At 37.6% G+C, this 17066-nt stretch overlaps 1 protein-coding gene across 1 annotated transcript in view; it reads left to right on the top strand.

Annotated features, from left to right (window-relative positions):
* MYO3B (myosin IIIB) overlaps window positions 1–12334 on the top strand; it is a gene marked incomplete at both ends in the record, with an annotated part of 209195 nt that extends 196861 nt beyond the window's left edge. Inside the window, 3 exon segments of the mRNA XM_082311465.1 lie at window positions 10347–10453; window positions 10828–10874; window positions 12199–12334. Of these exon segments, the coding sequence (XP_082167591.1) occupies window positions 10347–10453; window positions 10828–10874; window positions 12199–12334 (290 nt within the window).
* Between the last annotated feature and the right edge of the window lie 4732 nt (window positions 12335–17066).

Here is a 17066-nt window from a genome sequence, read left to right as displayed (position 1 = left end):
AGATCACTTGTGAACCGTCACTAATTGTAGGTCTAATGTTAGGAGTCCCAGTAGCAATTAACAACCCCTTGAAGGAATGGATCGCCATAGCACGTAGGTTGGCAGCATTAGTTTCCTTTATCTAGCCAAGATACCTTCTTTACTTCCAACATTTACAAATGTCAGACCAAATCATTGTAGCAACACTGGGAAGCAAATACCTAACTAGTAGTGTTTTTGCAGACTTCAGTCAAGCTTTCTTTAATATTTCCTTTAAAAGTTACTGCTGCCAACTACCTTGAATTCCAAAAAAACCCTTATTTCTTAATGAAGAAATCTACTGAGAGTTTTATCTTGGGCTTCTACCATTTATTCTTTGAAATATATGCTGAATCTGCTACACTCAAATTTGAGATACTAGTTGTATCAATATGGACCCATGGTTTCAACCCTTTAGATATGCAAATTGTGTTTCTGTAACAAACAAAACCTTAGAGACCATGCTGTTGTGGTTCCACAGAGCCTTTATTGCGCCTCATCATTATGCTAAATTAATACAAATTTCCTGTGTGTCCAGAATTCAAAGTCAATCAAGTGGCTTAATCTCAGAGGGTATGGGATAAAAATGTTATTAATACAGTTTGGAAGAAGGTGAGGGATTACCTTTAAAAGCATCCCGGCTATATGCTAGGACAGCAACTCTGAAACACAGGTCCATTATGAACCACATCTTAACTGAGTGTGAACTTACAGATTGCCTCCTGCCCTACTTTTGATTGCACAGACTAACTCCCCACATTTGTATGATGCATTTTTGGCAACTTCAGTAGTTGGCTCTGTAGAGAAGCAGCATTAGAAAGGTATTTGTGATTTGTTACTGTTCTCTAATGCACTGAATGTTTTGACTTTTTATTTTTAAAAGTTAATCGCAGTGTTTACTTTTTATGTTTGTTTCATCTTTTTCACCATATGCTTTGCTTTGCTTAGCTAGAATCCACAAGATGAATGAGTGCCAAGTGTCCAGTGAGTTTTCTGAGGCATATTAGCACGTGATAGGCAGCTCTTGAGATCCACAATCTGCAGTTTAAAACCTTGTGCATTAGCAGGTCCAAATGTACTTTGGAGAATATCTCTAAAATTAATGATACTGTCATGATATTTAGGATTCGTACTTTAAAGTTGCCAAAGCTATTTAATCAATCAGATTGACTAAATCATCATCCTAATTCTTCTTTAAAGGAATATCTGTCATCTTCTTGTGCAGAAGTAATAATGAGTGGCTCCATTGTGGATGCTGTGGTTGTGAGGATTTTTTTTATATCTTTTGTTTCTGAGCAATTTTGAAAATTTCTCATAACTCCAACATGAGATGTGGTTTTACTTTGGAAGGCAGGGAAGGACAAAATAGTCACTTGAGGTTCTTTCTAATCCTGTTTTCTTTAACTTCATTAAATAAATAAACTGCACCAACAGGCTGAGTCCCAACCATGACATAATGGTGATGGGACAAGCTTGCATCATGGCAAGCTTCTGGGTGCACAGTGCCTGTGTGGGTGTCCCAGTGTTTCTACTTCAAGACTAGTACCTCAGACAAATACTTACAGAGAAGGGAAAATGGGGCATGTCCAGAAATTGAAGAATGCCTTGCTTTCCTTTGTATTCCTCTTTGCATGGGATTTCTACTTCTGCCTTCCAGAAGCTCAGGATGATCTAGTGCAGTGCTAACAAAAACGCAAGTATAGTAGGGTATAGTACAAAAGTAGGGCAAGCAGAGACATTTGCCCAGAACACACTCCAGCCTAGCATGGTGTGTGGCTCAGGGATTTCCCGATCCGGAAGTGATCTCTTCGTATTTAATTGCTCTCGGTAGGTTTTTCCCCTGTGAAAGGCTTCATTCACTCGTATTGATTATACAGCGTCGCTCAAACAGCAAGAGAGACATCACTTACCTCACATGATAATGTAAGATAGCTATTTCGTATCACCTGGTGGCTATTGGATTAAGCAGGTCTTCTAAAATCAGGAAATATGCTGTGATATGTAGCAATTCCAGCATACCTGAAATGTCCTGGTTTTCATCAGTAACTGTCTCTTCTGAAAAGATCACAAGAATTAACCAAAAAGCAGCTTCCGCAACCGCCTTGGGTCAAGTTTAAGGAGGGGAAGAAAAATAATCATCAGTTAAGTTTTCTTCATTGTCCAGGATTAGTTTCTGTCATTCAGGATGGTTTGGCATGACTTTTCTCCTGAAGTTGAAGTTGTAGCTGTGTAAACCTCTTGGGCTTTGACTGCTTAGTTGACTAGTTGCCACACCTCTGGAACCCTCTGTTAGATGTTATTACGTGCAGGGCATATGAGGGGTTGTGTATATTCAACGTGTGTAGGAAGACGTCTTCAGGACCGTACTTGTAGAAGCATGCTGTTTGCTGACAGATCTGAGTCTTACCCATGTTAGTCACTGACAGTTTAGTTCTTTGGTATGCTTTGTTTAATCTCTGCCTTTTCCCGCTACAGTTAAATCACTCACAATAGAAACTGAAAGAACTGACAAATGCTGAAGGATCAGAATTGTGTTGGAAGGGAAAAAAACAACAAAAGCCAAGATTCTAACTATTTATGGATCTTGTTTCCCAACAAAGTGTATCTAAAAGCCATTGTCTCAGGGTTCAGAGACAGCTAAATGATTGATTTCACGTAAAATATTTGTTGTTCTAATTACAGTATCATCTGGGTCGTTGGCAACAAACAGATGCAAAAACAGCCTTTACATACCATCTTGAAAAACTTATGATTTGCTTAGTGTGCTTTATAATCTAAAGCATATGGCTTTGCATAGAACTGCAGTATCCAAAATGAAGCTGTAAGTAATGAATCACTGGGTGGAAGAAAATGCATTGCTTCTGTTACGAGTTCTTTCAGTGTGTGTATTCAAATGGTTCTGTTTAGGGTTATAAACAAAAGGCTATGCTCACAGTTTTAGCAGTGTGTTACAGATTCTGGGATGCACATGACATCAAAGAGGCTACACTAATTTCCCTAGCAGTCTATGGCTCTTGGCACTATGAGCACACTCCATCTGAATAAACAGCATTCTAGTTCACCACAGTTGTGTGGGGGACCTGAGGTGATCGTAAAGCTTGGTTTTGTTTTATTTTAAATCTTTCTGTTATAGGACTTTTTACCCCTCCAGATTCTGTGTTTTCAGTGAATCTGGTAACTACATTTGGAGCTATAGACTTAGACTACAAAGGGCTTGACACTGAAAATAATTAAATCTAACTTATTATTCTTACCTACTGAATCCCAGTAAAAGCTTTGAGTACACTGGAGTTGCAGCATTTGCTAAGGATTAATCACTCTTTCTAAGCATTAATATATATTTTTTAAAGTAGTTAACATCCTTTCCCTTAGCAACACTTATGTGAAGCTCCAGTAAGATATTTTGTGAGAGTTAGCAAGGGCTGAGGCCTTGTAACTCCTCAAAGGACATATGATTTATTGTTTTTTCCATGCTTGCTTGTCACTAGCAGCATGAAGAGCACCAGCCCCTATAAGTATTTCTGGACACTCTTCTGTAGAGGAAGGGACTGAGGGAATTTGGTGGCAAGAATGGTTCCTGTCATACTGTATCTCATTGTATCAACAGAGTGGATGGCCTTGTTGAATATTTGCAGAGCTCTGAAGCTACTGCTAGGTAAGCATGAAGTATCCTGGAGAGAATTATAATTGTTAATGGTATTAAATATGCCAATATGCCTGATGTTACTAGATTAATCTAATCCTCTGATGCCAGAACGTGGGTTCTACAGCTTCACCATTAATTGTTTGTTCCCTTTTCTTCTCTTCCTTAGTTTCTCAGTATCTTACTTGATTGTTTCATTTTTTGTCTTTTTCCTGTCCATTTCTCTTTCCTGTAGTTTTCTCTTTCCCCTCTCATTAACCTCAGAAGGGAAAAGAAGATTATTAGAGACATACCTCATTACTTAAGTCACCAAGTAGTCTTGCTCTTTATTCTCTCCTACCCTATGTTGTTGTCTCTTGGTGTGGTTTTGCCTGTACTGAGATTAAAATCTTTCAGAGGCAGCGTGTTTATTTTCTATCAGCCTCCAGCATTTTTGCAGAACTACCATAATATAATTAAATTTATAGTATATAGCATAGACCTGATAACTTCATTATTCCCAAATGAAGCTACAGATTATTCTACAGTACTTGTTCTGTGAAGCCTATTAGACCTGTTAGCCTGTCCTTGTTTCTGATGCATTTATAGTTACTAGCACGTTGCTAGCATTTAACAGGCAGTGTACAAATACCCTGCAATGTGGGCCTGCCATCTCTTAATGTGTGCTCATACTAAAGTCACACTGACCACGGTTTAGTACAGGGATGTGCAAGATAGTTCTGCATTAACTGGCTTGAGTATGGCCGGCAGGCCGGCAGGCGCAGCAGGAGCTCAGTGGGGGCTAACTGCCTCTCTGCTTCTCGGGCAAGTTTTTCGTTTTACTCCCGTTTTGCACTTATGGTGTGATGCAAATTTGTGCAAATGGTGGAGAATCATGGGAATGAGAAAGGGAGGAAAATATGTTTGTAGGAACACTCGTGGACAAACAGTGTTATGTGCCCTTTGTAAATCTCTCTTATTTTAAATACAGCTGAAATAATTAAAATCATGAAGCCTAGTTCATTTACAGCGTTTTCTACTGCGTAAGTGACATTCAGTCACTCCCACTTAACACTGAGTGGGACCAGAATCACTAGCCCCTGGAGTCCTCTGCTTGAACAGACTGGTAGGGCACAGAAGAAAATGTAGCTGTTCCTTGAAATCAACATGCTGCACATAATTATCCACTTAGCATCCAGTCCAGAAGGAGAATGTATATTATCATTCTCTGTGAGGTCATTTCTGCATTTGCCTAAGACTTCAAGAGAAAAAGTGAAGTTAACTTGCTGCCTTGAAAAATGATTCAAAACTGGAAAAGCTTGAAAACATCAAAATACATATAAATTATCAAAGGAGAACAAAGACAAGTTTTTTGCACAAAAGTCTTCTCCCCAGGCTATAACAATGCTTTACATAGGCATGATCAATATATCCAGGCTTGAGAACCAAAGTCTTTTGGAATAAATTAGACTGGCAGGAAAAGAAACAAACAAAGAACAAATTAACATGATTTTAAACATTGCTTAAATTTTCATGAATGTAGACCTTGAGATGTTATGATGAGATCCCATGAGTCTGTGCTAATATTTGCTTATAATTAAGGGTTGCACTTTCATGTTTCATCTGATATTATAGATTGGAAATCAGCCACATGCTTACTATTTTTCTTGGTCATACTGATTTATCTACTTTATTTGCTTACTCTGTTAGTAATATATATGATCCCCTAAATGGCCCCATTACCTTTCCTTTAGCAGGCTGCCCTTTCTCGTACTCTAAATCTCCCTGTCTGAGTAATGAGAGAAGGACTACCCTTCCTGTAATATTAGGTTTGTGTTCACCTATAACAGAAAAAGAGACAAGACTAACCCCTTCCGAACCTGCTTTGGGTAAATGGCTTCAGAAGGAAAATGGAAGTACTCAGCTCCACTTTTCAATCTGTGTTGTAGTGGATGGAGTCCCTTCAGCAAGGGAATCGTCAACGCAGGCTCCTTTGCGGCACGGACACATTGGCAAAGATCCCTTCTGTGCATTCCTTGCTAAAAGTAAGATGTCATCCAGAGTTTAGAGCCCCCTCTGTGCTGCACCAACCTTAAAACAATCTGACTTGCATCAGTGGATTTTATAAGTTCCAAATGCAGTTGTAGCTGCCTCATCACCATTTTCTCTGCAGAATTCGCCATATAGGAAAAATTAGCAATGTTTGGCGAGGTTACCAGCATCAAGGGGTTTTTGAAGCAAGGGTTTAATCATGAACAGTTTATGAAGACCCTAGCTTCATTTCAGAGAGCTAAATCTGATGCTACTCAGTTCCTGTGAAGAGCGTGCCCAGTGCCTGCTCCCCAAGTTTTCAATACCACGATAAGCACGACAAACAAGACATCTAAGATGAGATCTTCACTGAATATCAAGTGAAGTCATCTCCCTCATGGGAAGTCATTAGAAAAACACATTTTTGCAGGTACTGTTTTGAAAGTATTGGTCAGGACCCAAATCCTAGATGCAAAAGTCCTTGTGTCAGTGCTAAAGAGCATTTTGAATTCTTCTGTTAAGTCTTACTGTTTGGCAGTTCGTGCATTTCTGAGAGAGTCCTTTGCAGCTTATGGAAAGGATGGATTTGTAAACAGAAAAATCATCTAAATAAGATATGGCATAAGAAATGTGCTCATCATCTCCAAGCCAAGAGATGTCATAAAAAGTGTCGGTATGATGGATGTGAAGGCTAATTGAAGAAAAATATTTCCATTTCAGCCATAAGAAAGCAAAGAAGCATAACATGGAAATTCAGAGGTGAAAGTATATCCCAGAAATCAAAAGATCAATACAAAATCTTCTGCAGATTGAGACTCGTGATAAAAATCACATTGGAGAAATGAACTCATATTAAGCTAGAAGTGATCTGTGTCATATCTTGAATAGTTCTTAACTTTAGCTTGAATCAAAACATACCTTTTCTAAAAGCTTCCAGTCTCAACCTGAGCTTCCATCATACTGCTAATTTTTTTTTTTTTTTCTCCTGGCTGATTGCTTTCACTATGTGCTGTATTTCTGGTCTGAAATTTTCTTCCGCCACTGACCATTAGACAGCTCAGACTTTTGTTTCCGAAGGCGAAAAACCCTCCATCTTCTATACAGGAGTTTAGACTTGCTTCAAATCACCTCTTAACCTTCTTTTGAAAAAAATTAAATAGAACAGTCGTCTTAAATTTCTCACCATATGGCAGGTTTTCCAGATTTCAGATTGTTCTTGTTCTCAAAACATTCAGCAGTTTACAGCACCCAGTTTAAAATAATTCTGCACTCAACGATAAAACTGTTTTCCTATTTCTATTGAGTAGTCCTCTGCTTTGCACCCAATCTACGTCATATTCAGCTGAATATCCGTAATGGTTCCCAAGTCTCTCCTGGAGACACTGCTTTCCAACTATGCAATTCCCAGTTCTTAAAAATGTAACAACTCGAGCGTTTGACTTTGCATTTAGTTGAAAACACACATCTTTTTAATCTGTCTGAGCACTGCAAGGTCCTGGTCTATTGGCTTGGGCTCTTATGTATCAGAGAAATAAAAAGGATGACCGGTAGCAGTAATAGAGGAGTAAACAGAAATGCCATCGGTTTGTTTACTTATAAATACTTTATACTCCCAACAGATTTACCCATTTGCTAGTTTCTAATTCCCTTCACTGTAGGCAACATCAATTTTGTGGTAGCTTTAGGGAAGCATCCACATGAGCCTGCACACCCATGTGTGTCAGCCTCTCTGGGTTCGAGCTGGAAAGGAGGAGGATGCCCAGAACCTCAGCTACCCTGCTCTTGCTAGATCAGCTGCCATAGTGCACTTGGCAGAAGGCATTTTGCCTACTCTGTGCTATTTCTGCACTGCAGTAAGGAATTTACCAATAAAGAAATTGTAACCTAGGGAATTTCTGCACTTAGAGTTACAAAGGAAAGGTTTTCTTCCAGACAAAAGGGGGCCAGATCTCTTACTTAAAAAATGGTGCTAAAGGGCAACCCGAAGGAAGTGCATGTGCTCACTCTCTCCTCTGGTCTCTAAATTTGTAGCAAACTCAGGAGTCTGGACATGCCAGAGGCACTTGGCACAACTTGGGTGCAGTGTAGACAATACCCTGTTAATCATGCTGGTGGTGCTGCTATTGCTATTAAAATGACAAGTGACTTCTTATTGGTGGCTTTAAGTTTGTCATCAAAGCAGAATATTTTAAAACAGCATTTAAAGTGCCTATTCAACTGCTGAGTGTTGAGCACATGTTAATACCGTTTTCTCCAGATATGGTAGTTTATGATAAATGTTACCAGATTTTGTACTGTTCGTGTAGTATGCTACTAAACACTAAGACAAATGGGCCCACTGAAAGGGTATTTCCTTTGGAGGACACAAGCTGCAGACCACCCATAGAATACACAGAAATAATTAAGTGTCAGGATAAAAAGCTAGAGCAAAATATTAGTGTCTCAGAATCCTAATGAATAAAAGACATTTTTAAAACAAAGACTATACCTATAGGTGTTTTGAAAAAATAACATGAAGGCCACAACAGCATTTGGGGGAAAGGAAAAAAGAGTACCCCATCATATTATTGTACTGTTTGAAAATTTCTAAATATTTGTGTGCTTTGGTTTTACTTCTGGCAAGCTGCAGAGAGGTGTGTGAAATTATGCAGAACTGTAAGGACCTGAGTCTTTATTCATACCAGACTCTTGCTAGAATAAAAAAATTATTTGTGGAGAGGTATTCGAGAACTACATTGCTGTAAAAAGGAACTCATATGGCTTTGCAACTGGAAACATTGCTTGCAAAAATTGCAGACCCTGCTGTCCTGAGACAGAAAGCTCCAAGATCAATTTGAGTAACTTTCAGAGCAAACAGAGAGAGAGTAGAATATAGTCTTCCGCAAAACTTCTGGAGACTTCAGAGAGAACAAAATTGTACCTATGTCCTATGTAAATATTAGAGAAAAAAAATTCCAAAGACACAGATATTACTTGGGCACCCAATTTCCCCAGAAGTATTTTCTGGAACAGCTTCTGCCTTGTCTAGTTATATACAATACAGGTAAGTAGTAAAGGTGCAGGCTCAGCCATCACAATCTCTTTAGCAAAAATATAAAGGTTTACTGAACTTGAAAGTATAAAGCACGGAAGCTTTGGGTATTAAATTGGCAAGCAGAATGAGCACATTATTTAAAAGTTATTTTGTATTACTGTGGAAATATAACCTTTCTCTATAAAATTGTTTTTTAATTTCAGACCCAGCTCTGCAGTCAGTTCCCTGGTGGCCTTTTAACCCACCACCCCTCGCAGGTATTGTGAGGGAACATGATGGTCGGCACGAAACAAGTGCTCCCCTGCCACACAGACATTGCAGTCCCACACCAAGAGGAAACTCGTATCTTTCAAATTTTACTGTTGAGAGGGAGAAAGACAGTGAAAGAGAGAAAATCTCCCAGAACAGCCAGTTATTTGGCTGAAAAGTCCGAAGTTCAACCACCTCCCCTACCTCACTCACTAATTACAGAAAAGTACAGTAGTTGCAAACTGTAAACCTGAGTATATAATAAACCTCCTTTGTAATATTACCTGCTCCTTAAGGCCAGATCTTACAAATAGATTTGTGAGATTAGAGCCCTGCATCCACACAAGCCACATCATTGACTTCAGTTTTGAAGTGTTTAAAGGAACTCATGTGCTACTTGATCTTTGTGCTGGTCTTCTGTATCAGAGCAAGCTTCCCATGCAGTATGGAATGCAAATGTGATAAGATATATATTTTTCCTTCAGTGCCACCAAAACCTGTTTTTATTCATACTGTCACTAAAGTAATTTTTAACAGGGAGATATCAGAAAAGTCAAAGACATTGGGAGAATTATTTGGAAGGTAAATGACCTTTCCTTACCTCCCACAGTGTCTTTGAGTAACCTAGTGATTCTGATTTATCCTGAAAATAGTTGTCCTGCTAATCTAGAGGATGTGCCACAGAAAACACCTGGTAAAACAGAGTACAGCTCACCATAATGTCTTTTTTCCTTAATACAAAAAAAAAAAGGGAATAAAAAGGCTGTTAGTTCTTTTCAGAATCCATCCCTTCTGAAATATTTCCTTCATCTTTAAACTCTGCTTTGCAGATGACTTTAAGCAACTGTTACTTTACAGCACATCACAAATTATATTAAGAAAGCATAATTCCAAACTGGTACGATTACTCTGATTAAACAGAGAGCCATGTCAAGAAGGTAGCCTCTTTATATAATAAAAATGATGATAATAGACTAAGTCTCATCAGTCAGAAGGCTTTATTACTGTCTACTGTAGAAAAATGGTTTTGCTGCTGCTGAATGATATATCCCTGGCTAGTCACAATATACCTCATTTCCTGCTTAGATAACAGAAGATACTAAGATAAAGTGTGAAAGGAATAAGAAGCTGTGTGATATAGATATATGGAAGAATAAAAAATGTTATAAAAGTAAAAGTGAAGTTCTGCTTAAAAACTTGTGTTTGAACTAAGTTTCAAAAGAGAAAACAAAGATCCCCAAGTTTCTGTGTGCTTACTTTGGATAGGACAGACTTGCTAATAAATCCAGGACCAAATAGGACAGAAGAAAAGGCTGTTTACAGACTAACATACGCTAAGACGTTCACAGCACCTGGCACAGCTTAAAACTAAATTGTGTTATCTTACTGTAGGTTCAGAAAACTGTCTTGAACAGAAGCTGAGAACACCTCGTCGACGATGTCAGCAGCCCAAAATGCTGAATAGCCCTGAGGACAACATGTACTATAACCAGTTAAATGTGAGTTCAAAGTGGCAATAAAGCTGTTTTACTGGCTTTGTTTCCAGTTAATAATTCTGTTATTAATACCTGTTTCAGCCCCTCCAGCCCCACCCCCACGTTCTTCTGCTCTCGTCTTGAACATGTGCTTATGCTCTTTATCTGTTGCTTTCATGTCAGGATGTCTGCCTTCACGGTGAATAATTGATGTGGTTTATCAAAGACGAGCAAGATGCATGCTTCATCAGGCTCACTTGAGCCCTTTGATCAAAAAAATTATGCTGTGACTTCTGATATTATCAGCATCTGCTTGCATTCAACACAAAATCACTTTGAATTAAAAATTAACGACTTGCTGCTTTGCTTTGACTGTGTGTTCTTGGCCCTCTCCACAGGGAACTCTAGAATATCAAGGGAGCAAGAGGAAGCCAAGAAAACTTGGGTAAATATCTATCTTCTTAGTTCTAAGCAACTGTAAACAGAAGAAGTCCTTTGTGATATTACAGAATATGCAAAACTTTCTAGAGAGGTTTCTAAAAATAAACAATTAACATATCTCTGTGCATTGACATTGGACATTTTCTGCAGAAGCAAATGTAAAACTTGTATGTACTGCTGTCTGCAGACACTAGAACTGATTCTTACAAAATATGCTCCCCAGCTCTCTCTGAGTACTACTACTACAAAAAAAAAAATAGCTTTCTTCATGTTTTTAAGTGCATTTAGCACTAGTGAAAGGTGCCAGATGAAGGGTCTTGAAACTGAAGTTCTCTGACCTAGAACACAGACAGAAGCCCTGCCAGCTTTGCAAGCAGCACACTTGCAGTGGGCTTCAACCCTCCTGGGGGAGCACATTTTAAGAACTCACAGAGAGGTCACTCAGCCCAAAAGGGAGTTGCTCCTTCTCGGTTGAACTGAGTTAGTTCTCATTGTCACATGAGCAGTTATCACCTGGTGATAGGTAGAAATCACTGAAAACAATTTACAAAAGCCAGGCTGGCTATTATACAATTGCCAAAATATTTCATTGACTGATCACATGGACCAGAGAGAACTGATGGATGCTTGGTCTTGCAAATGCATCTACTCTAAAAATATACAAGAACTTTCTGTATTATTTCCTCTGTTTTTAATTAATCTCTGAATATAACTGTATGAATAGGAGGTCTTTGAGTCAAGGTTAAAGCCCAAAATTTTGCACGACTGTGCAAGATTTGGTTTATTTTATCTCTTTCCCCTAGTTTAAAAAAGTCTGTATTCCGTTCAGGGAATAAAAACACTAACATGGGACTGCAGTGCTCATTATACATCACAGGAAAATGAAAGTCCCTTGCTATCAATAGGGCTTTCCCCAAAAATTGGTGATGTAGTCTTTGGCTCATATTCACAGCAAACCATCAGCTGAAATACGTTATGAAAATCATACCCTACTTGTGGAACATATACAGACAAAAAAAGCCACATTGCTCAAATGAAATGCCCATTTGATGCAAATAGTTGGTCTATCATTCTGTACACCCAAACTGAAAGACTATATTGCATTTCACTGATCCTCAGAACCATTCAGAGTATAATCAGAAAAAAGTAATAGCAAAGTAGAAGTATGTATAAAAGCTATATCTTTCTCATCAAATCATCCCATCTTTTTTTTTTCCTTTCTTGTATTAGCACTCTTCATTTTCACATCCACAGAGAAGTTTTTATTTCTGAAGGTATTGACAGAATTATTTTTTTAACTTAATAAATGTTGTTTGTTTTCCTTCAAGCCAAATCAAAGTGCTGGATGGAGAGGATGAGTATTACAAATCATTGTCAGCTGTTGAATCTATCCCTGAAGATGACAGCTTTCTCAGTTCCCCATCTCCTCGTTCTTCAAGAGGTGTGTCTTTTGCTCAAAGCTGAACCCCACTTACTCTATTGACTAATACTGGTAAGAGTATTTTCATGCTGGTAATATCTTCCAATTAACTTTGTGTGTGTGTGTTTATATAATACATTAAAAAACACAATTTCAGCTAGTAACTTTCTTTCACTAATTTAGAATTGGTTTTGCAGCTGTAAATTGTCCCATTTAGATGTATTTCTATAAGCAATTCCAGTAAAGGGGAGCAGCACTACCTGTATGTGTTGATGTTGGTAATGGACACGTTTCTTTAGCAGCAAGGTTAGTTTATACAGTTCCGACCCCTTCTTCCCCACTCCCCCTCGGCTGCTGTTCCCACCCTGTGCCATCCCTTCTGTTGTGCTGGCACAACTGCTGGTAGAGCTGTGTGAAAAATAAGATCAAGGAACTGAACTGGATTAAAAGAACTTTCTGCTAAAAATTTTCATTAGACTGATATTAAACGTTATCCTTTATAACTTTCTGTGCTGTGTATGGCTTTTAGCACTACAAAAATGTACAGAGTAAAATCATTTAAAATAATAATTGTGTCTCAATTTACCTTGTAAATATTTTTCTTATAAAGTATTAGTTTACCATAAGTTTAACTTGAAGAATTATTTCAAATATAAGAAGCAAAACAGTTTTAAAGCTAACATTTCACTCACTGCTTCATGTAGTCCTTGTGACTGAAACCATTCTTATTATCCATGCCAGTATTTAATTTCTTTCTTAACCTGTAACTCTGGGCTCCAGTGATTCCTGCATTTCCACAGCCCTCTTGTATGTAGCAGGGAAAAAAACGTCACCTGCAAATGTTTCTACTTGCTTTTCACTTTCTGTCCAAATCCTTAATGAAACATTATGTAACTTTCTATGGAACCCTGAGATGCTTTGCTGGTAACCATTTCTGTGACAGAAGCTGACTATTTCATCTTACTCTTTACTTTCTGTTTCTGAGCCACAGTTTTGATCTGTGACAATTCTTTGCTTCTTTTCCATACAAGCTCTTGTCAAAAACTTTTGGAAATAAAATATTCATGTGTACCACCTTACAAATTTGCTCAAAATTATTCTTTTTTTTTTTTTTTTTGAGAAACCATGCTGATTAAATCTGACCATGTATTATATAGACCTAATTATGATCCTTGTTTTTATCTCCCCTCCAATGGGTTTACCCTGATCTGTGCTAACAAACCTTCCTTATGGACGTGCAGTTCACACCTGTTCCTTAAGCTGCAGAATTTCTTACTATCAGGGTTCACTGGCACCGTCTTTTTGACCACAGGGCAAGGAAAGATGGCATGGGAAATGAGACCCAAGTGCAGTCAGGGCAACCCTAGGCCAGAATAGGGTTTGAAAGGAGAAAAGGTAATGAAATAGATAGTTCAGTAAAAGCTTTGTCTCTCCTAATAAACACAGAAATTAAGTCAGGCAGGGCAGATAAGGATGAGAGAAGGATTCAGCTGTTCCAGGAAGAACAATCCTTCACTCATTCTTCCCCCAAAACATGACAGAAGGCTGAAACTAAAAGTTAAAATCCTGCCAGAGATTGAAGTCCTTCAGTTCACTCCTCATTCTCCTCTGCTGTACATCTGGGTAGATGTACTTTAAAGACACTTTAGAGCCTTTAAAATTTAGGGACTCTTTAAACAACGGAGAATTGGTGAGTAGCTGCAGATTAATTAATGATATTCAAAAATGCAGTGCAAATATGAATAGCAAATAATACGAATGCATGTGTGCAGATCAGTTTCTTTACATTTTGTCAAAATGTAACAAGAATGAGTATTTGTTATGGTATCTCATCAAAAATAATATATAACTTTTCCTACACAATGTATAAATTCTCCATTAATTTTTAACGTATCTGGATGGAAAATAACATTATTCTAAAAGAGTCAAATTACTTATTCTATTCTTATATCAGCATAGATCACATGGAGTTCTAGCAATATCGATACTTTGTGGTTCCATCCTTCCTTTTTGAAAACTACTTAGGAAAATAAAGTTTCATTACTGCAATTCACATCATTGTCATGCATAGTTAGAGTTTATCAATTGTTTTAGTTAAACGGTAGTGAGGTTTCCGGTTAGGTATTAAGTCACCTGTGTAAAAGCCAGCAGTTTACCTTACACTGAGTAATACATTACTCTGAATAGCCCTATTAATTTCATAAAGAAGTAAGGCAAAGTGAAAAATAATATATAATTCAATGAAGCACTTAAGCCAAAGCCTGAGTCCCACTGAAATCAATGAAATTTCAGCACGTGATTAAGTGCTTTGCTGAATGGGGGCCCGAGTTAACAAGAGCAGCTTCAGAACATTAAATAGTAAAGCACAAGCAAAATGCAGACACTCCCTAAGTACATTCCTTAGGTTTCTTCTTTTTCTTCTTCCCAATTGTTAAGCTTGTATCAATCTCAGCCATCAGAAATGGACTTCAAAGAGATTTTAAGCAGTCTTTAATTGCATGGAAAGGGTAAAATACAGTATTTTCCTTGTTATATGCAATGTCACTGTCTACATCTGCTATAATTTTTCAAATTAGTTTAATGTCACTAATATTTTTATACTGAAGTTACTATCTAAAAGCTTCTGTTGAGTAGCGTGTTTTCATTCTTGCTATTTCTTGGCTAAAAACTGTGCACAAAGCCAGTCTGTGCATTTTATTATTTCATAACTTATCCCCTTGTCCTCATTTGGTTTTGATCAATTCACTTTACCCTCCCCAGATAACCCCTGTGAGGTGGCCTTCCGTCATCCTCATTTTAGAGCACATATATGTCTTTAGATTATTAAAGGCTGTGTCCTCAGCTTGCTGTAGAGCCATGCAGTCGTGTTAAAACTGGCCAAAGAGTTGAACTTCTGTTCCCACTTTGATAGATGTGTGAGTTTGGGTTGATTGATTTGGGCATGAAAAGGAGTACAGGAGACATGTCAGTGTGATGATCGTGGTCAGTGGGAGCGTATCTACATGAATTGCTTGGATTTTCTCATTTGGTTTCGATACCATTGAAGCATTGTTCTGATTTTTTTCCTTTCACATATATTATCCTGAAATATTAATGTATTTTGCTTAATAGTTCATAACATATCGTGTTCTTAATATTTTATAAAAGTAAAGATTTTAAATCCTGTTAGGAAGAAGAGAATTTCTTAGACAGTGTTTAATGTATTAAACAGTTTTCAGCAGATGGGAGAGAAAAGGGTGAAGCTCAACAAGGGATTTTAGCAGATTTCTTCTGTAGACCTTAATGGCACTAGAAACCGGTTCTTGCTGAGGACAATTTCTGCCTTTCAGTTATGGCAGCTTAAAAACTTCTCTCTGTGCCAACAAAAATCGGGCAGGGAGCTTTTGGAGATTAGCCCCTTTCATTTGGTAATTTTAAACGTGCTTCTCACTTCAACATTTACATCACTTTAGTAGCATAAAGGGACCTTAGAATAGGAGTAAATTGCAGCCATCTTAAATTTGCCCCCACTGTGACCTCCCTCACCCATACACTGTAAGAGTGGTGGAAAGGGCTTTTGTGCACTGAAGGTCTTTTAAGTGGCCCTATCAGGCCATCCAAGGAGTTGTTGTTACTTAGAAGCTTATAAAATATGGCTATAAATAATGTAAACCTTAAGACTTTGCAAAGTCCAATCAGACCAAAAGCTGATTTTCCTTTTGGTGGTAAAAATCAAAACCAAATTTTTCAGCGGTAGGTACAGAAAGTAACCCACGCTGGACAATTACAAAGTCATCTTCCTGGAAGGAAAGTTTCTTCCTAATAGTAGGCGACTGCTGATTATCTTATGTCATTTAGCATATTTGCTAACATAAGCATAATGCTTATCTGATTATATATATTTATATGACATTTTTCTGTATTTTATAGAACTGTGAATGTTTATACTTCCAAGCAATTGTTTCATTGTGTTTTAATTCCACTAAGTTCTTGCCTTCTGGTACACTGTGGTACTAAACGCTATACACAACACACACATGCACACAAACACAAAGTGGATTTATTGTTTCAGTTTTAAACGAAACGAATGTATTTAAACCTGGTCCTTTTTAATTGAGTTGGAGACCTTCTGACTTCTGCTGTCAGTGGGTAAAAGAGAGCTACCAATTTACTTACTTTATACTACTTTTTACGTACCCCCGGTGCACTTCTCATTCAATATAAATGGTTGCACACTATAAAGATTTGCGAGGAATCTCCTAGTGTTGCTATTATTTTCTATATTTAGATCCCTTCAATTTTTGCTATACTTTATTTAAAGATAGTCTTGACTGGATAATCTCTAACCTTCATTGTTATAACCAACATCCATTATTGTGAAGGAATATTTTTTATTTGTATCTTCTGTCATCATGAAAAACAGGTATGGTTTTAAATATAGAAGATATTAAAAATTAAAAATAAATAAGAAATTGAAGATATGTAGTGTCTTTAGGTCTATTCTTATTGTATATTGAATTCAATAAATAGTAGGAAAACAGGATGAGTTTCATATACTTTGTTAAGTGGTTGTCTCTGATAGTGCAAGACACGTATGGCTAAAGCCTACAGTTTTAATACACAATCGTGTCTTTTCAGTATCCATTGATTTTTGCTTGATGTCATGCATATGAGGACAGATGATCAAATCTCACATTTTAGAACTCGGGTCTATCACTGTAAGCAGAGTTTCTTCACAAGTTTCTTCTTTAGTGAAAATTAGGAAATACATCATTTGAGAAAAAGTTATATGATTTC

The sequence above is a fragment of the Platalea leucorodia genome (genome assembly GCF_965183815.1).
Source record: "Platalea leucorodia genome assembly, chromosome: 5".
Taxonomy (NCBI): domain Eukaryota; kingdom Metazoa; phylum Chordata; class Aves; order Pelecaniformes; family Threskiornithidae; genus Platalea; species Platalea leucorodia.
The sequence above is the reverse complement of the archived record's forward strand: the minus strand, read 5'-3'. Positions and strand labels throughout refer to the sequence as shown.